The 23,662-nt window shown below is 47.0% G+C and overlaps 1 protein-coding gene across 6 annotated transcripts in view; it reads left to right on the top strand.

The window, feature by feature from the left end:
• Positions 1–1,529: 1,529 nt before the first annotated feature.
• Otud5 (OTU deubiquitinase 5) overlaps positions 1,530–23,662 on the top strand; it is a 30,588-nt gene continuing 8,455 nt past the window's right edge. For 2 of the 6 annotated variants that reach the window (XR_010046538.1, XM_063245812.1), the window contains exons 1-5: positions 1,532–2,886; positions 12,672–12,765; positions 22,275–22,339; positions 22,426–22,597; positions 22,681–22,829. Coding sequence is in view for 5 of the 6 variants with exons in the window: in XM_063245812.1 (XP_063101882.1) it covers positions 2,293–2,886; positions 12,672–12,765; positions 22,275–22,339; positions 22,426–22,597; positions 22,681–22,829 (1,074 nt within the window). In the remaining variant the exon portion in view is untranslated. Of the gene's footprint in view, positions 2,887–12,671; positions 12,766–22,274; positions 22,340–22,425; positions 22,598–22,680; positions 22,830–23,662 lie in introns of all 6 variants that reach the window. The other 4 variants (XM_063245814.1, XM_063245813.1, XM_013144339.3 and 1 more) reach the window with 4 other exon arrangements.

The raw sequence follows: 23,662 nt of genomic DNA, 5'->3' as shown, positions 1-23,662 counted from the left end.
CCTTGTGGGAGGACTAAGTCCTCTGCATTCACCTCCAGCCAGAACAGTCCTCCATGTCCCCCACTCCCCTCCACTGCAGCATCTCTCTGCAATGGCCTCTGGGGTCGGTATTGCTAGCCATCAGGTTCACCCAGACCATGCATCCCCACGTTTGAACAGCTCCTCTAATGCAGTGAGTCCCATCTGCCATAGAAGGCCTTGCCAGCTACCACCTTCTTCATTGAAATTTTTGTTTTTACTCTCTCTGTGGGCTTCAATTTGTACTTCAGATTCTTCCTGGGTACAGCCGACCCACTTCCTTCAGTTTCCCTCACAACGCTGTATTCCAGCATCTGAATGGTGACTCTCAGAGAGGCTGTTTTCTCTGCTGCTTAACACTTCACCACTGATCACCACAAGTTTGAAGCCAGGGTAGGCTACATAGACAATTTGAGGCCAGTTGAACTACACAGTGAAACTCTGTTGAAAAATAAATAAGGAGCCACAAAGCTGCACAGCATCAGGTACATATGGTAGTAACAACAGGGTGAAGGTTAGCCACAAACATTAACATGAGTTCAATTGTTTGATGAGTAGCTCTGACCGGATATTCAGTAGGGAAAACACCACTAGGACCCCTTTATTACTAGTGCCTTTCAGGGAAGAACTTCACTCAGGCTCAGCATCTGAAAGTAGATGATCAGGCAGCAAATACATTCTGATGGCCTTTTTCGGTCTTTTGGTGTATAGTTTGGCACCTAAGAATGGCAGAAAGCCCTCTCCTCTCCCTTCTCCCCTCTCACAGTGCTTTCTTTGTTTAGATCACTGGAACCCAATAACAATTCCCTGAGGTAGTATGGGCAGATGTGAGCCCCCATAACACATGGGCAATCTAAAAAGAGCCATAATTATTCACACAAAGTCATAAGGGTCCTTCTTTGCCCGGAAATCCTCCCACTGCACCACTATGCAGACTACTTTATTGAGCACTTCCTATGTCATGCACAGCACCAAGCCATTTTCAGCTATTAATCCCTGATCCTCAAATTTGAGTTATTGCCATTATACAGAGTAGCACAAAGTGAGGATGGAACAGGTGTTCGACGACTTGCCAAAGATCACTCAGACGGCAAAGACAAAGCCAGAATTAGTAATGTTCCAGTTCAACAGCAGGGATCTTGCTAATATCATTGCAAGACACTGGTTCAACAGCAGGGATCTTGCTAATCCCATTGCATGACAGAATAAACGATTGCTCGAACTAAGAAAACTCCGTTTTAGAAAAAATTTAAATGCTGGGCTTTCGCTGTACCCAGAGAAGCAGGAGGTCAGCTCGAGGGCGAGAGGGCAGAGGGGCGGGAGAAGGCGTATCTGTTTCCCAAACTCCCAATTTCCCCATGGTGAGTGCCTTTCCCATGGTTGGCTGTCTGATTTGAGTGAAGGCATCTTTTAGCCAATCATCGCAGAGCCCAGCTAGTTGCCAGGTGAAGCTGCGCTCTTCTCTCCAGCAGGAGGGTTTTTTGCTGGTGGGTGGGACCGGAACTGACGCTACAGGTGAATGCAATGCTTTGGGAGTGTTGCTATTTTCCAGTTAGTCCGGTTGACTGCGTTCAAGTTGGGAGCCCAGAGGATAAGCGTCCTAATTGTGCGTACAACAGGCCACGCTGTCTTTTCCTAGTATCCACGCTCGTGAGTCTGAACCTCAGGCAGAAGAACGAAGAACAGAACGGAGCAGAGAAGAAAGCCTGGGAACTAGAGTGCCAACTGTGGTATTTGAGACGGAGGGCACGTAAGAGCGACCGCTCGCCTCTGATTGGGCTGTGGGCGTCATCGGAGACCCACGCAATTTCTTCGATTGGTTGTTGTTCGCAATTGTTGTGGTGGCAGCGGCGATCTTGCCCACGTACTTCCGAGCCAGGGGCGGGGCTGTGCCCTGGCGCGCTTGCGCAGCACCCCAGGGCTCCACCCGGTAGTTCAAGAACCTGCGAGTGGGCGGGGCGAAGAGGTGCTTGTTTTGGTTCTGTTTCCTTTGAAGCAGGAGGCCAGAATAAGATACCAATAAACTTGTTGGACTTGCTGAGAATACGACAAACCAGCTTCAGTGCCCTCGTATTGGACTTCACATCTGGCTCCTCCTCCTCCGGGTGTGACCTGCGTACCGCCGAGAGTTCTGGAACCAGTGCTGTGATCTCTTTATCCGGGTCTAGCTGTTCCCGTCGTGCTTCGCGCACTACCGACCCCCCCACCTCCATCCGGGTTCTCTCCCAGCGTGCCTAGCGACGGGTTTGCTGGGGGGTACTCGGCAGTGCCGCCATGACTATTCTCCCCAAGAAGAAGCCGCCGCCTCCCGATGCAGATCCCGCCAACGAGCCACCGCCGCCCGGGCCGCTGCCCCCAGCGCCGCGGCGCGGCGGGGGTGTGGGCGTGGGCGGCGGCGGCACGGGCGTGGGTGGCGGAGATCGCGATCGTGACTCGGGCGTCGTAGGGGCCCGTCCTCGGGCTTCACCACCACCCCAGGGCCCGCTACCGGGGCCGCCGGGCGCTCTTCATCGCTGGGCGCTGGCTGTGCCGCCTGGCGCAGTGGCAGGCCCTCGGTCACAACAGGCCTCTCCACCTCCTTGCGGGGGCCCTGGTGGTCCTGGCGGCGGTCCTGGTGACGCACTGGGTGGAGCAGCGGCGGGGGTGGGCGCGGCGGGCGTGGTGGTGGGCGTGGGCGGTGCTGTGGGTGTGGGCGGCTGCTGCTCTGGTCCGGGGCATAGTAAGCGGCGGCGCCAGGCTCCCGGAGTTGGTGCAGTTGGCGGAGGCAGCCCGGAGCGTGAGGAGGTCGGTGCAGGCTACAACAGTGAAGATGAATATGAAGCAGCTGCAGCACGTATCGAGGCCATGGACCCTGCGACTGTCGAGCAGGTAAGGAGAGCCAAGTGAGAATTTGGCAGGTATGGCAAATAATGGGACCCCCCCCAAGGTTGAGGAGGGACCACATAAATGGTGTTTGCAGTTGCTCCAAGGGACTTAGCCCTTGTTATGGGGGCTGATGTTCTCTGGTGGGAAAGGCATTAGACACCATGTGATTTTTTTCAACGGATACTTGGGCTTAGAGGTTCTAGATAAAGTAGGAGGTTTAAAGAAGGGTCTGAGCTCTCTTTTAGGGTCCTTAGTTGTCTTTCCAAGCTCAGAAACTTTACACAAAGAAATTTGACATTCCCCTGGTGGTACAGGCAGGATGGAGTCCTTCCTGAGAGAGGGAGGTCTTGAGAGTCTTGGAACTTAGGTCTGTCTTCAGTTGCTTGAGAGCTATTCTTTTCTGGTATAAGACTCCTAAGATTTCCTCTCCAGAGAACTCAAGGTGGTGACCTAAGTGACTGAACATCTCCCAAAGGACCCAAACCCTTCCAGGAGTCGAAGACATTCTGCACAGAGTGAGCCTCCTTTCCTTTGCAGAATGACAGGACTCAGCTATGGAGCCTTAGATCTCAAGAGTTCTTCCGCCTGCCTGCCTTCAGGGGCCTGACATTCCCTCTTAGAATTGAGGGTTTCTTACACATGCTTTAGAGAGAGGAGTCTCCTGCGCTTCTCTCCAGGGATGGAAGCTATCTTTTGGAGAGGGAGCATTATCTTCTCCCTTGGGGACAAATGCCAAAATCAGTACTCACGAACTAGAGATTCCTTGGAGAGATACTCATTTTCTTTTTGCATGGGAAGGATCTATGTTTCCTGTCTATAGCCTCAGACTTCCCTCTTTGGAGGCAAAGATCTGAACCTTTCTTGAAGATCTTAACCTTCTGAGTGATGGACTCTTGGCCCTTCCAATTCCCACCAAAATCTTGGGACTCCATCCCCTACAATAATGTGAGACCTTTGTACCTCAATTACAATAACTAAAGTGTACCTTGGGGATTAACTTTTCATCTTTTTCTGTGTAATGGGAGCCCATGGGCCTCCTCTTCCCCTTCAAAGACTTCTTGTCAGCAACATACAACCCTGCGTTGGGAACACCACTTCTTGGAACATGGACTGTACGGTTCTGTGGGTGAGGTCTGAGGTCTGAGGCCTCGTTGTGGGTGCCAGCTCTACATTTTAAGTGTTGAGACCCACTCAGCTAGAAACATTTGAGTTTTCCCTTAGGGACAGAAGACCCATATATACCTCAGTGATTGCATCTCTAGGATGAGGTCTGAACTTCCTCAAGGAACTCCAGGTGCCCCTTGGGGAAAGGATGACTCACCACCAAAACTGAGCCATAACATTTTTTCCTTTCCACATGAATGTAGGGTCCCTCAGGAACCGGGTCTTTGAATTTTACTTTACAAGCATTTGAGTTTTATCTTAGGTGTGTCAGGGTCTGATCCCTGCTTTAAGAGCTGAGACCTGAATCTGCTTTGAAAGTACTATCATCTCACTTTAGACAGCATACGTATAACTCAGTTATAGGGATCTTTTAGGAACATGAATTTCTTGCTTTGGAGATTTGGGCAAATTCTCACTCTAGGTGACATGGGTAGGTTTTGATTCTGAGGAAAAGAGTGTGGGCCTTTTCCCAGGCTTTGGAGCCATTTCCCTTAGTGGCAAGAGATGTTTTCTGTTGGGAATTGAGGCCTTAGCACACCCTTCTCCTTGGGCATGAGGCTCTTATACTACAACAGATAATACTTTCTCACCTGAGAGAGGACATGAGCTCATCTTCAGTGTGGCTGGACTGAAGCACCTGGGTTCTCTTACACCCTAAAGCCCCACCCTTTTACACTTGTCACCATAAGAACTTGGAAAGCTCTGTGGGCTCATGAAACCTTCCAATTACAGGGGAGAGACTCCCCAGTTCTTGGGAAGAAAAGGAGAAAGATGGTCCTCCTCCCCCTGCCTCACCTGGCCCAACTTGGGACCTTTTAGGGATGAGAGGAGGAGAGATAATTCCTGCCACCCAAATCTTGGTCTGAAAGTGTCACTAAGGTTTTTTTAAATTTTTTTTTGGCACAGTGTCTTACTACATAGTTAAGGCTGGCCCAAACTTGCAGAGATCCTCCTGCCTCAGGCTCCTGAGTACTGAATTTATAGGCATGCACTACCTGCATGGCCACCAAGGGTGTTTGTAGCCTTGAAGCCAGTTGGATCCCTTGGGGAAAGGGAGATGTTGAAAGGCAGGCTGTATGGTAAATCTGGTCCCAGTTCTGCAAATGTACCCCTGCTGTCTTTAGGACTCTTTCTGCCACTCCGGTCTGGGTGCTGGGGAGGCTGTCCTTGGCCACCTTGCTGAGCCTACTGTCTGAGAAAGATGAGTTGCAGAAATCCTGAGTTTGGCAAAGGAGCTCTTTGAGAAGGGTGTATGTGTGCATGCTGAAGTGGTGAAAAAGCCTGGGATTGGTATCGTCCACAGAGTGGGTTCCATCTCTGGGCCAGTCAGGCTTTGCTGTGTGAATCAGAATAGGTTCTGCTTGTCTTTGTGTGTGTCAGTATCCACCATACTGAGGAAATGGGCTGGTTAGGTCCTGTTTAACTTTGGGATTTTAGGAAACTCAGTCTAAAGCCCTCTGGCCCTTGGAGGTAATACTGAATGGTGTCTTTTGAGGAGAAACTGAGTTTCTTCTCTGTCTCTTCCCTCCCAGCCATCCAGGCTTGCTTAGTAGGCAGGACAAATGACCCATGCAGGTTTGATGAATGACAATTTTCATGGCTAACTGTGCTGTGGTGAATAAGCTCAGTAGGATTTCCTATGGAGAGCCTGTTGGATAGTGTGGAGAGTTGAATGCAGAAGAATTTTGATTTCAGAACTGCCCAGGCTTGAGTTGAAGAGCCAGTGTTTCCTGCTGAGCTGTTTTATGGCTGTAGGTAAAATACTTCCCTTTCAGCAGCCTTTCTTGTTTTTTCAGAAACATATCCCTGGGGGCTGGGGATTTAGCTCAGCGGCATAAGCGCCTGCCTTGCAAGCAGGCAGTCGTGAGTTCGATTCCCAGTACCGATAAAAAGGAAAAAGACCAGAAACATATCCCTGTCTAGGATTATTGAGTGGTATCTGACTTTGCCCACCTTGGGTCTTGGCTGGTTTTTCCTCTTGCCCAGAATAGAAAGTGTGTCCCCAAACCATCATAGTTTTTCTAGGATCCTTCCCCTCCCCTCCCAAGAACCCATCATTTGGTGTGTGTAGGCATCTGCTAGTTCCTCGAGCTCTTTTTTACCATCTGGAATTGGATAGCTAGTTTGTAGGGAGGTTGGGCGGTCATCTTTGCCTTAAGCAACATAGATTTGTGCTCTATTTCTGTACTAAGCTTTTTGTAGTTGATTTTTTTGAGACAGTGTCTTGCTGTGTATCCCAGACTGGCCTTGAACTAACCTCCTGCCTCAGCCTCTCAAGTGTGGGAATTTCAGGTGTACACCACCACACTTGGCCTACACTAAGCATTTGTGTGACCATCTAGCAATTTCTTTTTCTGGGTCTTTTTTTTATCCATCCATAAAATGGGTAGTGATGAGGAAGGAGGTCTGGACTCACTGATCTAAATCAAACTAAAGTCTAATTCACTGCTCCTTACTCCTTCCCCTGCATGAAAGTTCTAAGTGGGCATATTGGCTTTTGGAAATCTGTTTACCTTTTCAAGGATATTCATATTTGGGGGTGTGTTTTTTTTTTGTACTGGGAATTGAACTCACGAAGTTGTGCTTGCCAGGCAGATGCTTACACCCTTGAGCTAAATCTCTGGCACCATTTTTGGGTTTTTAAAAATTAATTTTTTTGAGATAGGGTCTCACTATCAAGAGATCAAGGTGGCCTTGATCTCACTACATGATGGACTGGAACTCTTGGTGATGCTCCTGCCTCAGCCTCCTGAGTTCTGGGATTATAGGCATGCACCACCATGCCCAGATTTCTGTTTACTTTTGTTTTGTTATGTTTTTGGAGGCAGAGTCTCAGCTGTATAATTTAGGCTGGCCTGGATACACTGTGCAGCCTGGACTGGCCTCAAACTCACAGCGATCCTCCTGCTTCAACCTCCTGAGTACTGGGATTACAGACATGTCCTACCACACCGACTGTGCCTGGCTTTCTATTCACAGATTTGAAGCACACAAATCAATAACTTTTAGTATAGCAGTAGAATTGTGCATTTATCACTGTAGTCAATTTTAGAATATTTTCCTTATCCCCAAAAAACTGTATCTTTTAGCTATCATGTCCTAATTGCCTCATTCCCTTTCAGCCCCTTCCATCCTACTACTCTACTTTTTATCTCAATAAGGTCTTCTATTATAGATATAAGTGGCATCATATAATATGCAATCCTTTGACTTAGCTTCTTTTGGTTAGACTAATGTGTTTACAGCTGTTTGTGGTATAGTAAATATCAATACTTCATTTTATTTTGTTGTTGAATAGTAGAATCTTGGGTTTTTAATTCCCCTGGTGGCTCAGTAATAGATCAAGCTCTTCTCCCTTTCTTCTGCCCAGAAGGCTTCTTTTCATTCTTAGGGAGCAGTGTGCCTGTGTTTCTCATTGGATAAGTTGTCTGTGTTTTGCCCATGGAGCCAAGCCAGCGTTCCCTGGGTGTTTTCGAGGAGGGGGTAGTTTTGGCAGCAGTGTTGCTGGGACAGAACTGTGAAGCCCAGAATACTAAATACTTCTTGGCTATGGGCTCTAGAAAGACATTTGTCTACTGCTATTGCCATCTTACCCTACTCCCTTTGCTGTTAAGTGGCAGCTTATTCACCCGCAGGCTGGGTCAGCAGCTTCCCAGGCTGGGTGAAGGGATTCCAGACTCCTGCTGCCTTGATTCTGCCCCCCCCATGCCCTGGGGGAATGCTAGGAAGGTGGATTATACAGAATGGAAGCTCTGCCACATTGTCTCAGTCATGAGGTCCCAGAGCTCAGACACCAACAAGTGCTGCAAGGGGGTTATATTCATTTCTGGTGGCTATTGCAGCAAGTTACCATGAACTGGGTGCTTTAGAACAACAGATTGTATTCAGTCATGGTTCTGGTGGCCAGAAGTCTAAAATGAATTTCAGTTAATCAAAATTAAGGCGCTGGGAAGACCACATTACCTGCAGAGGTTCTAAAGAGAATACATTGCTTTTGGTGACTGCCACCATTCCATGATCTGTGGCCACATAAGTCCAATTTCTGGCTATCTTTGCATCATCTTGTCTTCTGTGTATATGGTTTCTTCTTCTATCCAGTCTCTGTCTCTGTCTTACAGGGTCACTTACGATTGGTTCACAGTCTTACCTGATACTCCAAAGTAACTTTTCCATCCAAGATGTTTAATTTAGTCATGTCTGCAAACATGCAGTACCTTCTCATTCTAAGGTACTACTTACAGGTTCCAGAGATAAAGTCTGATATCTTTGCATGGTCATTAGTCTACTACTGATAAGGGAGGGGAAGAGAACTTACTGAGTCTCTTAATAGGCAAAGTTCTGTAATACTGTATTTGAGTCTGGCCAGTAACCCTGTTACTGAGAGGCTTGTTATCCCCATTACAGATTGGGAAACTGGCTTACAGCGTTTCATCAAGTGGCTAATATTTGGTGGACCTGGTTGACAACCTTAGTCAGTTGAGTTCCACAGCAACTTTACTTGGATCCATAGAACATTACATTGCAGTCTTATCTGGCTCCTGTGATTCCCAGATATTAGAGAGCTTTTCCCAAAGCTCTGTGAAGGCTTAGACATAGGGAAGAACTCTCCCACAGGGTCAGTAGTAAACTTGCAAAGTTCAGAGCTTGGGTTAACCTCCTCAGATCAGAGCAATGATGCAATTTAAATTTATCTACTGCTGGAAACCCTCTTGCCCTATTCCCACCAGCACTTACTAACAACATTTTCTTCCCAAAGGGAGAGAGGCGCCAGAGCCCCAAATCTTCAGGCTGTTAGCGCCTAAACCCATGGGTAGTTGGTGGTTCAGCCTCTAGATCTAGGCCTAGATGCCAGTGTGGCAGCTGTAGGACATATTTTCCTTTTGCAAGGGGTACTCAGGCATCCTTCAGTTTTAGGGGCAAAAACTGAATTTTCCCCAGCCTAGCTGCCAGGCCTGTTTCTGCTATGGGACTTCCCATAGCAGAGGGGGTTCATGGGGCTTCCTCTCTTAACTCTACATTACATTTTGTTTGTGCCTAAATCTCAGCTCCTGTGTACCTTAATAAAGTAAGGTAAGGATACTGTTTCTTGCCACTTGGGCTGTGGTAAAGACAAGTACATGAGGTTGGTCACCTTTTATCTCTGGCATCTGGTGTGCAGTAGACATTTAGTTAATGAAAGTTCATCTTTCTTCCTGCCCTTTCCTTGCTTTCATGTCTGGTTCTATTCAGGCTGTTGGCTCCGGTGAACACATTGTTGGACTCTAGGCATCACTGGTATGCTTTCTGGCAGGAACAACTTCATTTCTTTTTTGTTTCGCTTTGTTTTTGCTTGAGACAGGATCTTGGTATGTAGTTCAGACTGCTCTTGAATTTGTTATGTAGCTCAAGCTGGCCTCAAATTTGGGCAATCCTTCTCCCTCAGTCTCCCCCAAGTGGTGGGATTATAGAGGAGCATCACCCGTGCCTGGCACAGAAGTGACTTCATTTCTCTCATCCAGTTAACAAACATTACTGGAGGTCTTAGTATATTAGTCTTTTGCTCAGGTGCTTGTCTTAATGGCAGGGTCAGGTCTATTCCTGTGTTTCACAACACCCCTTGTTGGCCTCTTTGGCTGCCCTGTACACAGTGTGTATGGTTATTTTGTTTCTGTGCTCCTCCTTTAGCAATTCCTGAGTTTATCAGGGGTAGAGACCAAGTTTGATTCATTTCTCTGTCCTCATTGCCCAGCTCAGGTTCTGACTCATACCTTTGTTAGATGGGTAAGTGGGAGCCCCTTTTCTCTATATATGTTTTATTTTTTGTGGTACTGGTGATTGAATTTAGGTCTTTGAGCCGTGCTAGACAAGCACTCTGGTGCTGGGCTATATCCTCAGTCCTTTTTATTTTTATTTTGAGGCATCCAGGTTGCTCAGGCTGCCCTTGAACATGTGACGCCCTCAGCCTTGTTAAGTTGCTACCTTTACTACCTCTGCATGTTTGCCTGTTGGTCTTTCCCAGGTGTGAGGACAGAAGTTGCTGTCTTTCTTTCTTTTTTTTACAACTGTTCCTTCTGTCAGGTCTAGGGTTATGAATACAGTTAGAGCTTATCTGTAGGTCACCCCTGGCTGAGATAGGCCCCATGCTTCAGGCAGGAAGCTGACCCTATAGGGTAGGGATAGGCTTGGTGGTAACTGGCTGGAGTGTGCCAGTCCACAGCCTCCAAGATGGGAGGGGTACCTGGACTGCCAGGATGTTGTACCCAAGCAGGAGTCTTGGTGCTACCCAGGGAAGCCCATTAACTGCTTCCAGGTATCTTGGTCATCTCTGGAAATTGAGCCACACCTTCCTGGGTTTGGTGGTAGAACTAGCTACGAATTGTCTTGTCTTTCATCTCCTCATGTCCAGCCACTCAGGGCTTTTTGAGGATTGGTCAGTCATACCTCACCTCTTTCTATGCTAGTCTCTACTTTTCTGTGGTTGGTGACTACCTCACCAATATATGGTATGTAATTAACAAAGGTGCTTTGGGTCCTAAAACTACTCTTAAGTTTCTTGACAACTCTGTCAAGTAGACCACGTACCATCTCATTTGATAGGAAACTGAGGCTTGGTGAGTTTAGCAGATTACCTAAAATCATGCGGCACGGCAGTGACAGCTCATGTTGGAACCCAGAATTCTTGACCTCCAAACTTTTGTTTTGCTTTGAGACAGAATTTCATTGTGTAATTCAGGCTGGCTTTAAACTTTGAAAAATCCTCCTGCCTCAGCCTCATGAGTGCTGGGATTACCATGCCAGGCTGGGCTACTTCCAAGCTGAATGTTTACTATACTTGCAAAGATTTTTCTCCTTTAGTTTCCCTGGAGATGGGTTCCACTCCTTGCCTAAGCTGGGGACAAATGGCCTTGAAGAAAATTGAGACCCTCTGTATGGTCAGCATTAGACTGGATCCTTCCTGTAAGTTCCCTGGACAGGATGGTGTCCATAAGGAACAGGGTTGGATTCTTACACTGTTATTTGTAGCTCTGTTGCTGAAAAAGGCAGGCTGATTCTGGTGGCCAGCAGAGGGCGCAAGGGGCCTGGGAAAGATCTGCTTCTGCTCTGTTTTGCTTTGAAATGGAAAATGTATTTTAAGTGGTACATGATCATTAATTTTTTAAAAATCCCAAAGTATAGATTTGCCCAGGTTCATTTAATTTGAGTACTTAGGATCAGATATGCTTTGGAATTTAGAAAACATTGAGAATTTAGAAAAGTTACCTGGTATGTATACTTTGTATTACATAACACTCCAGCAGGGTCTGGGGCAGCACCTCCTGGTCAAACACCTGAATATTTCTGTGTTGAAAATTTTGAGTATTCATCCCTAAATGGAATATATGAGTACATGTTAATTCTGGTCATGTTATGATACAAAATGAGCCAGATAAACACTGAGCCAGGCATGGTGGCACATACCTGTAATACTAGTACTCTGAGAGGCTCGGGTAAGAGCATCAAACATTTGAGCTTAGGCAGAGCAACTTAGCAATTTAGTGAGACTTTTGCAAATTTTACAAAACAAGATAAAAAGGGCTAGTGATGTGGCTCAATGCAAAGACCCTTTACTGGGTACCCAGTACCGCACATGCACAGAGACTCTGTACTTTTTGTTGTATTTTCCTTGAAGATTTTTGATGATCAAACGTTCTTTGGGCTTTAGGGATTTGAGGGGCTGCATAGCTTTGTAAAGAAGGGTTGTAGAGGGCTGGGGATTTAGCTCAGTGGTGTAAGTACCTGCCTGGCAAGCACAAGGTCGTGAGTTCAATCCCCAGTACCAAAAAAAAAAAAAAAAAAAAAACAAAAACCTGGAAGAGATTAATGTTTAAGCTGGGTGTGGTGGCTCACACCTGTAATTCCCAGCACTTGGGAGGCTGAGGCAGGAGGATCGTTGGAAGTTCGGAGACCAACCTAGGCTACAAAGTGAGCTCTAGGCCAGCCTGAACTGCATAGAGACACCCTGTCTTAAAAAGACAAAAAAAAGAGAAGGGTTGTAAAGGAATGTCACCTGTGACACCAACACATAGAGATAGTATTTTGCGGTTTAGCCTTCTCAGTTTTGCATGCGTATGTGTTTGTGTATGTACATACTTGTAAATATAAGTGTGTGTGTATATATGTTAAATGTTTTCGGTCACAAATAAGATTATGCTTTGCACACATTTTGACTTGTATATTGCATTTTAGAATTGCCCAGCTGACTGTTGGGCTCAGAATCTAGACTATTATCAGTCACTCCTTCTTCATCGTTTCCCATGGGTGAAACTCCTTGAAGTATAGCCAGATTTTCTCCCTTGAAGTATAGCCAGATTCTCTCCCTAGGTACTTGCCCCAGGTCTGGGTCCTTGACTTGCTGGGCTAGGAGCTGCAAGGTCAGCAGGAGTCAGAAGGCAGATGGGGCCCTTCTGGGGGGCCCATCTGGGATCAAGACTTTTCCCTGAAAGAAGTCTCCTACTCTATGTGCATGGAGTGTTAAAGATGGGCAAAGAATTTTACCTGCCCAGTGTCCTCTCTGCTAGTTTTTGGGCCCACCAGAAGCTTGAAGGCTGGACACTGGGGAGGGGATACAGGCTGCCTCTGTTGCTGACCCCACCTCTTCCCTCCAGCAGGAGCATTGGTTTGAAAAGGCCCTACGGGACAAGAAAGGCTTCATCATCAAGCAGATGAAGGAGGACGGCGCCTGTCTATTCCGGGCTGTAGGTGAGTCTCTGCCTCAGCTCTCAAAGGCTTAGGGTTGCCCTTGAGCTATGTTCTAGCTGTCAGGAGTAACCCCTAAGTTGTGGTTGAGGCCGTTAGCTGATGTTTTAGGGTTTTCAGGCTCCATCCTTAAATTAGTATGCAGTCTCTAATTCTGGGTCATGAGACAGTGTGGTGGTATGAGTCATAAGGACAGCAGTGGTAGTGATGAAGAGAGTAATGTGCCTAGGGACAGATGCTCTTCTGCTATTACAGGAAACCCTATTAATTCTCCCCTGAACTAGGTGGATTTAGGGATTATTATTGCTTCCATTTGTCAGATGGGAAGCTCACAGCTAGAGAATGACTTGGCCAGGGGTCACACACAAATCATATATGATACAGTTGAGATTTGGAGTCTGGATTAGATTAGATTAGTCTGAGGTTCATGGTGTCAACCACAGCACACTGTGTCATTCTGGCATATTGGTCACCTGGATTTGTACTCAAACCTTATCTGGTGTGTCTAGGGAGAGTCTCTATATTCACACCCGCACCTCCCCCCTCCCCCCCGTGTGAGTGTATAAAACTAGATCTTTACAAATTCTTAGTGTTTCACACAATTTTTTCTTACAGAAAAGAGAAAATACTGACCCCTTAAATATCCGTCATCCATCTTCAAAATAGTTAACCCACAACTAGTGTTTTTCTCACTGCCCCACCCCCTCTCCTCTGAAACAAGACAATTTTTAAAGCAAAACTCTGACATGGCATCATTTCATTCATAGATTTCCTGTGCATTTCTCTGACAGATTCATATCTTTTTAAAACAATCAAAATGCTATTATTGCACTAACAGAATTAATAATTTCTTTATACTATCTGCTGGCCAGCCTGAGCTGGATCTTTAAGGCCCTTCTGGTTCTGAATCTGTGACCCAACAAGTTGTCTTTAGGTCCCATGTTGGTGTGAAAGGGAAACTGGGAGTGTGACCTGTTGTTACTCATGTTGATTCTACCATCTCCCAAGGTATAGTACCCCAATAGGAGCTTTGAACCCCATGGGAGTCAGAAGTAGCTTCTAGTTCTGACTCTGACTCATAATTGCTGTGTGGCTCTTGGCCTCCATTTCCCCCTCTGTGAGATAATGATGTTCTCAAGGGGTCCTTTTTCAGTTTCCCCTGGGTCTGCTTTTCTCTTTGTCTCTCCCTCTGCCATTGTTGACTGGTGGACTAGACTCCTTCCAGTGTCTCTGATTCTTGGTGTAACCTTGGGAAAGCAGCTGTTTTTTCCTAAACTGATTCCTTAGCTATATAGTGAGTCTAAAAGACTCCACTGTTAAGCCAGGCATGGTGGTACATACCTGTAATTCCAGCACTTGGGAGGCTAAGGCAGGGTGATTGAAAATCAAGGCTAGCCTCTGGGCTACATAGCAGTTTGAGACCAACCTAGAGTATTTAGTAAGACCCAATCTCAAAAAGAGAAGACAGTGAATTTACTTTGCTAAATCTCTTCATTGCCTGACACAACAGAACAATGATGGTAAACCTTTTAGAGCTTTCAGTGATCCAAACAGCCCCCTGCAGCATTTTCCACCACTGCAATAGAAGAGCATGGAGTAAAGCCTGGATGCTGAGGTGCCACCAAGCTACAAATGTTTGTTTAAGGAGTAGGGTGAATGGTCCTTTACCCACCAAGCAGAATCAATTCAAATAAGGATTCCCTTGGGCTAGAAAAACTCCCAACTGTTCAGCCCCTGTTGTGTGTTTGATATTCTCCTTGGGTTGTGGCTCTTCAGAGGCATCTTGGATGAAAGGAAGGCAGAGAAATAACATATGGAGGCATTAGTTCTGGCAGCAAGACCTCAGGCTGCTGGTAGGGCTGTTGGTAGAGTGTGAGTCTGAGTTGTGGGTAGTCATAGGTAGACCTTGAGACCAGATAGGACCTGGTGTGCACAGTAACCCTGTTGAGAGGCAGTATCTGTGCATGTGTCTCTATCTAGCTATCCTCTCCAAATACCCCTGCCCCCCCATCTGGGGCCTTTCAGTAAGGGGCCACTTACAGGAAGAGCTGACCGCAGCAGGTTGAAGGCCTTTCCTTATCAGCACTATGGATGCATGTTTCCCCTGACTCGGCTACCCTCAGCTTTGCTCTGTAAAACCTCAGAAGTTTCATGCCCTCTCTCGGAAGTACATGGCCCCTGGTCTCTAGGCCTCATCTAGAGGTTTCCCTGGTGCAGAGTACATAATACACGTGCTTGGGAAGGGGACTTTGTCCCCAGGCCTCCATCTTTCATGTCTAGCCTATATAGAGACAGATGGCAGTTAACCTCAGGCTCTGGTGCAGGTGTCAATTATCCTGCCATGCGTTGAGTAGTGGAAGGAACACATGACTGAGAGATGGGTGGGTGGGTTGCAAACACAGTAGGGCACTTTGTTTCTCCAACACCTACTATGTGCTAAGCACTCAGCTGGGTGCGTTTATGCTCACCTGTGAAGTTTAGATCATTATTCAGTGAGTCAGAGGAGAAGATTGAGGTTCAGAAAAGCAGGGCTTGGAGCGTATAGCTCAGTGATTGAGTACTTGGCTAGCATCTGCAAGGCTATGGGTTTGATCCCTAGCACGCCTGCCCCTCCTCCATAAATACACACAAAAAAGGAAATGATGTACTCAAAGTAATCAGTAGCAGAGTTGGATGTGTGTCTCTTCTCTCTTCTCTCCTCTTCTTCCTTTCTCTCTCCCTCCCTCCCTTTTCTCTTTTTTTTCTTTTCTTTTTTGTCTTTTTCCTTTTTATCGGTACCGGGGATGGAACTCAAGACTGCCTGCTTGCAAGGCAGGCGCTTATGCCGCTGAGCTAAATCCCCAGCCCCCCTTCCTCCCTTTCTCCCCTGCCCTTTCCTGTGTGTGTGTGTGTGTGTGTGTGTGTGTGTGTGTCTGTCTGTCTGTCTGTCTGTCTCTCTGTCTGTCTTTCTGTCTCTCAGTCTTGCTGCGCTGCCCAGGCTGATCTCAAACTCATGGGCTCATGCAAGTCTTCCTGCCTCTGCCTCCAGTGTAGCTAGGATGATAGGCATAAGCCACCATACCCCCTTCTTTTTGGGCCATGCTGTCCTGTGTGAATCAGTATCTGTTGCTTAGACCCAGTTCTGTCCCACCACCTCCTCTTGGGTATTTGTGAGCATGAGGAAGGCTTGGGTGGGTAGAGGTGGGAATCTGAGTCTTAGAGGTATTCTGTGGCTCACCTTGCTCCTACGATGCTCAGATACCCTCCTTGGAAACATGAGTTTGCTTCTCTTTCTCCCTCCCTTGCTCTTTGCCTCCATGTGGCTTTGACTCAGCAGAAACCTTTGACCCTGGCCATGGGTCTGGTGTTGGCCTCTGGACAAAGTGGATACCACATGACTGTGTCTGTATAGGCCGCAGGGGAACAGTTGGTGCGGTGCATGTGATGGCGATAGAACCCAGGAACATTAGCTAGATCCACTGTTATGGGCCTTTTGGTCTTAGAACATGAGTGGTCATCAACACTGGAAAAGATGGATCTTAGATCAGGTTTGTTTTGTTTGTGGTATTGGGATTGAACCCAGGGCCTTTGTACTGAGCCAAGTCCCCAAGGCCTCCCACCTCCCTTGGAGACAAGGTCTTGCTGTGTAGTCTAGGCTGGCCTAGAACTCGCTATGTAGCTGAGGCTGGCCTTGAACTCATGGCGACGCTCCTGCTTCAGTGCTCAGCACTGAGGATTACAAGCTTGCACTACCACATCCAGTCCCTTTTTGTGGTTGTTATTTGTGAGTTTTTTTGTTTTGTTTGGTACTGAGGATCGAATTCACCTCGCACTTGTTAGGCGCTTACACCACTGAGCCAAATCTCCGGCCCTCCTTTTTTTTTTCTTTTGGAGACAGTCTCACTATGTAGGTTCAGGCTGGCTTTGAACCTACTATTGTAGCCCCTCCTGGCCTAGAACTTGCAATGTTGGTCCTCCTAGCTCGGCTTCTCAAGTGCTGGGATTACAGGTATGTGCTACCATACCTGAATTGACTTATAAATGGAGAAGCTAACGACTCAAGAGAAAGCACAGACCCTGTTCTGTGTATCTAGGTCACATAGCCAGTGTCAGAATATCAGTGTGCGAGGGTGAACCAGGCCACAGAAGGAGGAGATTCCCATGGGCTGTTTCCTGTACATGAGCTTCCTTTGATCTCTCTCTGCTACATCCTTCTGTTTTTCACCTGTGCCACAAGGACTCCTTGAGTGGAGGAGCAGTCTCAGGGACCAGGCTCTGTAGTGCTGATGAGGTAGTTGGAGCTACAGACCAGATCATACCCTAGCTGCTTGATAGGTGAGTGGGGACCTTTTTCCTGTTCTTTTAAGTGAGGCCAGGGTTCCCACTGGCACAGGAGGGCAGTGGGGAGCAGACAAGGTTGCTTCTCCTCCTGATGTTACATTCACTTACATTTGAGCGGTTTGTTTTTAGGTTCCCTGAAGACAGTGTGCTTCCTTTTCTGTCCTTAGCAGAACTCGCTGTGGCTCTTGTGTCAGACAGGCAAGTGGTAACCTGGGGAATAGACATTCCTTGGCTCCTAAAGTAAATAGAAGGACTTGTACTTAAGGCTCTTTAGAGAGAGAATCCAGAGTCTTATGTCTTGTTTCTCCATATAAATCTGGTAAATATTAGTTACATTTTAGGTAACCTGGGGAGGAAGGACTTCCCCTAGGTAGCGGAAGAGAGGCTGAGTGCAAATCTGTTAAAGCATTAGTCATACTATGTCCCACCTACTGTGGCAAAGGCTAGGAAGGAAGTGGGGAGATTCCTGAGTTTACACAGCCTCACATCTTGTCCAGCTTTCAGTCTTTCCTAATTGCTGGCAAGGGCAGTCTGCTCATTGCATGCAGTGTTCTCTGTTGTAGGGTTTATTATTTGGGTGTTTTGTATCAGAGTAACTTTGGTACACCCTGCTGGAACGCATGTGCATTTCTCCTCTTCAGGTACCTTTCACTGCTCAGGAAGGAAAGAAATGTGCTGTGTGTAGGTGGGTGGGGGTGAGGGTAAGGTTTGTGCTGACTTCTGTGGCCGTAAGGAAGGGTACAGTCCCTTGACTGATACTGTAATCTCTGCCTAGTCCTAGACTTTCATGGGTTCCAGATGATTCCTGCTTGTGCTGGTGAGAACACTGAGGTAGAAAGGATCAGGCCACCCCTAGGAAGTAAGATGACTAAGGTGATAGCTGGTTTGTGTGAGGAATGGTCATGTCACTTGTGGCCCAAAGTTACCCATTGAGAGCCTGATTTCACCTTCAGTCCCTCTACCCACCCCAAATGTGTGATCTTGGGCCAGCTGTTCCATATTTCTGTGTCAGTGTCTTTCAAATAGGATTGGGAGAGGCTAACAATCTAATTAGTTGGGAGTGTGAAAAGCCTTTGGCAGTAGTGGTGGTGCATACCTGTAATCCCAAAACTCAGGAAGTTGAGGCAGGAGGATTGCTGTGAGTTTGAGGTTAGCTTGTGCTGCAGAATTGAGTTGAAAGCCAGCCTAAACTACACAGTGAGACCCTGTTTCAATAAGAACAGCATTAGGCGGAACCAGTTTTTGTAGTTTGCTAAGGAGTTCTGAGCCCTGTTTAGGATGGGAACAGAGGTGGGGAGGGGACCCCTTTCAACTGGACCCTGGGAGGGGGGCAGCAGGTGCAGATGGTCAAATGCAGCCTCAGCAAGAGGAGGAGTTTCAGTTTCTGTCAAAACAAGTTCTCTGAATTCCCCTACCTCTGCAGATCCATTGTGTCTCTTTTCCCCACCTTGGTCCCTCACAGGGAAGTCTGGCCTAGCCCCAAGTGCCAACCTTCCAGGAGGAGGAGAGCTTCCCAGGAAGCAGAGGTGGGGCTAAGAAAGTTAGAAAAGCTAGTTGCCCTGTGCCGGATGTTTTTCTTGCTACCAACATTCAATAAATCCTTGTGCTCTTCCTTGTTGGGGAAGTACTTTTTCAGAGTTGCCAATTTGCTTCCATATTAATGATTCCAAAATGAAGATCGAGTTTATAATGAGCGTTCCTCCAAAAGTGGTGATGACTGTAGAAGAGTCATAACTGGCCTATACTTAGGGGGTGTGTTTGCACACACCTGTAATCTCAGCACTCTGGAGCCTATGGCTGCAGGATCCTAGGCTAGCCTGGGCTACAAAGTGAGTCAGTCCAAGGCCAGCTTGAACATAGCAAGACCTTGTCTCAAAACAACAAAAAGAAAACAAAATACCCTATTTGGGAAGACTATTACTAATGTGATACAAATTTAGTGGCTAAAGTTTTGAATAAAGGGCACAGACGGTAGGCTTGTAGGCCTTCAGATTCAGCAAAAGAAGAGAGCCAGTCCTACTTGCAAGAGGAGGGACAGCCTCCATCCGCTCTGCTTTTGGGGCTTTTCTCTGGCAGAGGAAGTGCAACAGAAATGAGGAAATGCTTAATAGTGATTCTACAAGTATGTTGGCTGGTTAGTAGGTAGCTAGCAGTATGATTGAGTCATTGACTTCATGACAAATGGAGCTCTCAATTGTAGTCTCCACAATAAACACCCCATTAGTGGAAGAAGAGTTATTGTCCCCACTTTATGGGTAAGGACATTTCAGCCCATGGAGGTTAAAGGCCTTGTCCAGTGTCATACAGCCAGCAAATGGCAGGGTCTTGCTGCCAGGTCATGGAGTCACTGGCATGGAAAAGGGGAAGAGCTTCATGGAGTTCTGCCACAGGTCCCTTTCCTCTCCCTTTAAAAAATTTTTCCTGCATCTGCCTCCCCTGCCTGCCAGTATTCACTTATCTTTCCATAGGAGATACATGTTCTCCAGTACTTGAGCCTGACTGGGTTAACTCCTTTACTTCCATCTCAGTTCCTGTTTACTACAGCTGCAGACAGCACTGCCTGCTGGCACCCCAAGCTCAGCCTACAGAAATAGTTTCTCTAGCAGCCCATGCAGCCACAGAGGGCTCTGTGGTCTTGACTTCTAAGAAAGGCAGCATCAGGGGGCCCCCAGCTTGTGTTCAAGACATGTGACTTGCTGTAAGTACCTTTGGGGTGGCTGGGAGTATGTGGCTACAGAAGCCACATCCTTGTTTACATCTGTGAAGGGGCTACCCCTTGCCTCCTTCACAGTCCACTCCCCACTATTGTCCAGCTCCTCTCACCTCCAGGAGGTCTTGAAACAGGCAACCCAATTTGTGTCTTTGTAGCCTTTGTCTTTTTTCCAGGGAGGGAAGGGGCAATAGTTTAGGCCTTCTTTTAGCAGGTTTTCAGAGAGCTAGACTGCTGGGAAAGGAAGAGCTCTTCTTTGTTACTTTTGTGCCCTGCCCCTGATATGGTGCCCCAGGGAGATCCCATCAGAGCAGTGGTCCTAGGGGGAAACAAAGGGAAATTCCCTCTTGAAAACTTGTCAGTGGAAATAAGGCTTGCTTAATCTTCAAGACTACTTTAATTTCCTAGAGAGAAGTGCTCTCTGGTTCCCCTAGTCTGTCACCTCTGCCTCTGGGAACTGTCCCTGATTTCCTTGGCTGTACTGGGGCCTGAGCTGGGAGTGGACCAAGGTGAACTCTGTTATGGGTCAGAACCTTTGAGAAATACAGTGAAAGAGGTGCTCTGGGGGTGGGGAAGGCGTGTTGAAGATACTTGTGGGCAACGGTGGAGAGTGGAGGTGCTGATCATTCCTTTAATTCCAGTACTCTGAGAGGCTGAGGCAAAAAGGTTGCAAGTTTGAGTCTAGCCTGGGCAACTTAGTAAGATTCTGTGTCAAATAAGAAAGGAGTAGGGATACAGGTCAGCATAAAGGCCCCGAGTTCAATCTCTAGTATTGCCAAAAAAACAAGTAAACAAACAAACTTGGGGAATTGGGGTATGAGTCAGTAGTAGGGTGCTTACCTAGCAATAACACACACACATAATAAGAACGCACTGGTGTTTGAGAAGTAGATGCTAAAGTGAATGGAGAGGAACTGCTAAACTGGTCATGGTGGCACACACATTGTAGTCCCCGTACTTGGGAGGCCGAAGCAGGAAGATTACGGCATATTTAAGGGGAGTCTTATCTACATAGTGAGTTCAAGGCCAGCTTGAATTACGTAAGGTTCCTGAGACCCTTTGTCAATAAACCAAAAAAATAAGATGACGAGGAAGAAGAAAAGAAGGTCCTAAGGAGAGGAAACAGCATGTACTGTGATGCTCATCAGGCTGGCAGAGGGTGTCTGGTTCCTTCTTAGTTTGACCAAATCCTGTGGCACCTGGGTCATTTGGGCCACTAACTGCCCTTCCTGAATTAAGACAAAGTGCATGTGTGTTTTATCTCTTACTACACGGCATGCTCTTTAAAGGTGGGAACAGGATTTTACTCATGTCTGTCATGTTCACAGACCCCCCCAGTTTTAGGCCTTCCTACAGAGAAGGGGACCCTGACTTACCTAGCGACTTCTCTGTTGCAAGCCCACTGCTAGTCACTTTGCGTCCATTATACCTTTTGAGTCCCACAAGAGGCCTCCTAGCTCATTATCCATCTCATTTCCGTTTTACAGTTGAGACATACAAGACTGTGAACTCTTGAGTCACTTGCCCTTGGCCATCAAGCACACTAGTATTTGGAGGAACTAGATTTAGAGCTTCTCTTCTCCCCGCCTCAATTTCGCCCCTGCTCTCTCCTTCCTGTCTGTCTTTCCTTTTCTTCCTTGCCTTCCTTTTTAGGGGGGAGTGGGTACTGGGTAATGACTTCGCGCTTGCTGGGCAAGTGCTTGTGTTGCTGAGCTAAATCCAGGCCAACTTCCTTGCCTTCCTGACTCATATGTCTTTATTTTTTCGTTGTTCTTTTTTTTTTTTCTTCTTTGATGCTGAGAGCTGAACCCAGGGTACTTTGCTTAGCACATTTTATCCCTGAGCCATACTCCTAGCTAGTCATTTTATTTTATTTATTGGTTGATGGGGGTGGTGGTGTTGAGGCAGAGTCTTGCTATGTAATTCAGGCTGGCCTTGAACTCACTATGCAGCCCTGGCCTCAAATTCAAGTGATCCTCCTGCCTCAGCCTCCTAAGTGCTGGATTATAGGCATATGACACCACACCCAGCTGATCTTTTTATTTTAACCTGCAAAGACCATGCTGATTCTTGGGTGTGAGAAAAACTGAATTCCAGAGTCGAGTTTGGCACAGATTAAGTCTCTGTGACCTTGGACAAACCATGAAATTATCTTCAACTTTAGTCTCCTCATGTGGGAATTGAGGAGTGTAGAGTGCATTGTGCCACATATGGACTTAGGTTATTGATTGGTCTGATTGATCGGGTGTACCCTAAACAGTCACATGCCTGAGAGACGTGTGATAGTGTCAGTCTTACCTATACTCTTTTGGTCAAGATTACCCATGCCAGCTCACAGGAGCAAGGATTCTCCAGGCGTTAGGGTAGGAAAGGCAGTTTTCCTCATCCCCTAGCCTCCCCTCCCTCAAAAATGTTCTATGACTCAAAACTCTTCTGTAGTGGCAGCTCTCACCCTAGCCTCGTCTTTCTTCTATCCCTCCAGCTGACCAGGTATATGGAGACCAGGATATGCATGAAGTTGTAAGAAAGCACTGTATGGATTATCTGGTGAGATGCTGATTTAGCATTTGGTTAGGGACGGGTCGAGGAATCGCCTTTGCATGTAAATTCTGACCTCCCAGTCTGTTCTGCAGATGAAGAATGCCGACTACTTCTCCAACTACGTTACAGAGGACTTCACCACCTATATCAACCGGAAGCGGAAAAACAACTGCCATGGGAACCACATTGAGATGCAGGCCATGGCAGAGATGTACAACCGGCCCGTGGAGGTGTACCAGTATAGCACAGGTACTTCTGTAGTGGGTAGGTGAGGGACTAATGGTGCCTGGTCTGAGCCTGCCATACCCGGCACCCTGTGGATGCTCCCTCCTTTTCTTTCTCTGCAGAACCTATCAACACATTCCATGGGATCCATCAAAATGAAGATGAACCCATTCGTGTCAGCTATCATCGGAATATCCACTATAATTCAGTGGTGAATCCTAACAAGGCCACTATTGGTGTGGGGCTGGGCCTGCCATCATTCAAACCAGGGGTAAGTGGGTGCCTGTGCCCAGGATGGCTGCTGGATATGGACAAAAACATCTTTCTCCTCTCAGGGTCTCACCTGAACTCTCACATCTATATGAAATTAGAGGCTTTGCCAGGTGTAGTGGTGCACACCTGTAATCTCAGCACTCAGGAGGCTGAGGCAGGAGGATTACCATGAGTTCAATGCTAGCCTGGACTATATATATTTCAAGGCCAGCCTGAAATATATTGAGATTCTCTCTAAACAAACAGAACAAAACCTATTAGATAGTTACCATAGATCATTGCTTAGGGCTCATTCTGTGGTTTCAGTTGGCTTGTCCTTGAGTTGACTTATTGTCTTTTGTACCTAGTGAGAAGTGACAGTCTAGGATATGAAATCTTGTTTGGGGACATTAAGCCAAGGCTTGGCCCGGATATCTCGCTATCTACCTAGATTTTTTTCCCATACTCAGTGGCATGTATAAACAGCTCGGGTCAGAGAGACTTGGACTGTGCGCTGGCCCACTATTTACTGGCTTCGGATTTAGGGCATGTAGCGTGAGCACTCAGCTACAGCTTGGCTGATACAGAAAGCACTTTGCACCGGCCCTGGGACCCTTGTAGGTATCAGAAGAAAGTGGTGTGTTTTCTTTCTTTCTTTTTGTTTTTGTTGGTTTTTTTTTTTTTTTTTTTGGTCTTTTTCAGATGGGCTCTTTCTATGCAGAGTTTAAGCTAACCTTATGCCCACTTTATAGTCCAGGCTGGTCTCAAACTCATGGTAATCCTGCCTCAGCCTCCTGAGTGCTGGGATTGCAAACATGCCTACCATACCCTGTTGTAGTGGTGCATTTTCCC

The sequence above is a fragment of the Cavia porcellus genome, unplaced genomic scaffold, assembly GCF_034190915.1.
Source record: "Cavia porcellus strain 051 isolate PalLab524CR breed Dunkin Hartley unplaced genomic scaffold, mCavPor4.1 scaffold_3, whole genome shotgun sequence".
Taxonomy (NCBI): Eukaryota; Metazoa; Chordata; class Mammalia; order Rodentia; family Caviidae; genus Cavia; species Cavia porcellus.
The sequence above is the reverse complement of the archived record's forward strand: the minus strand, read 5'-3'. Positions and strand labels throughout refer to the sequence as shown.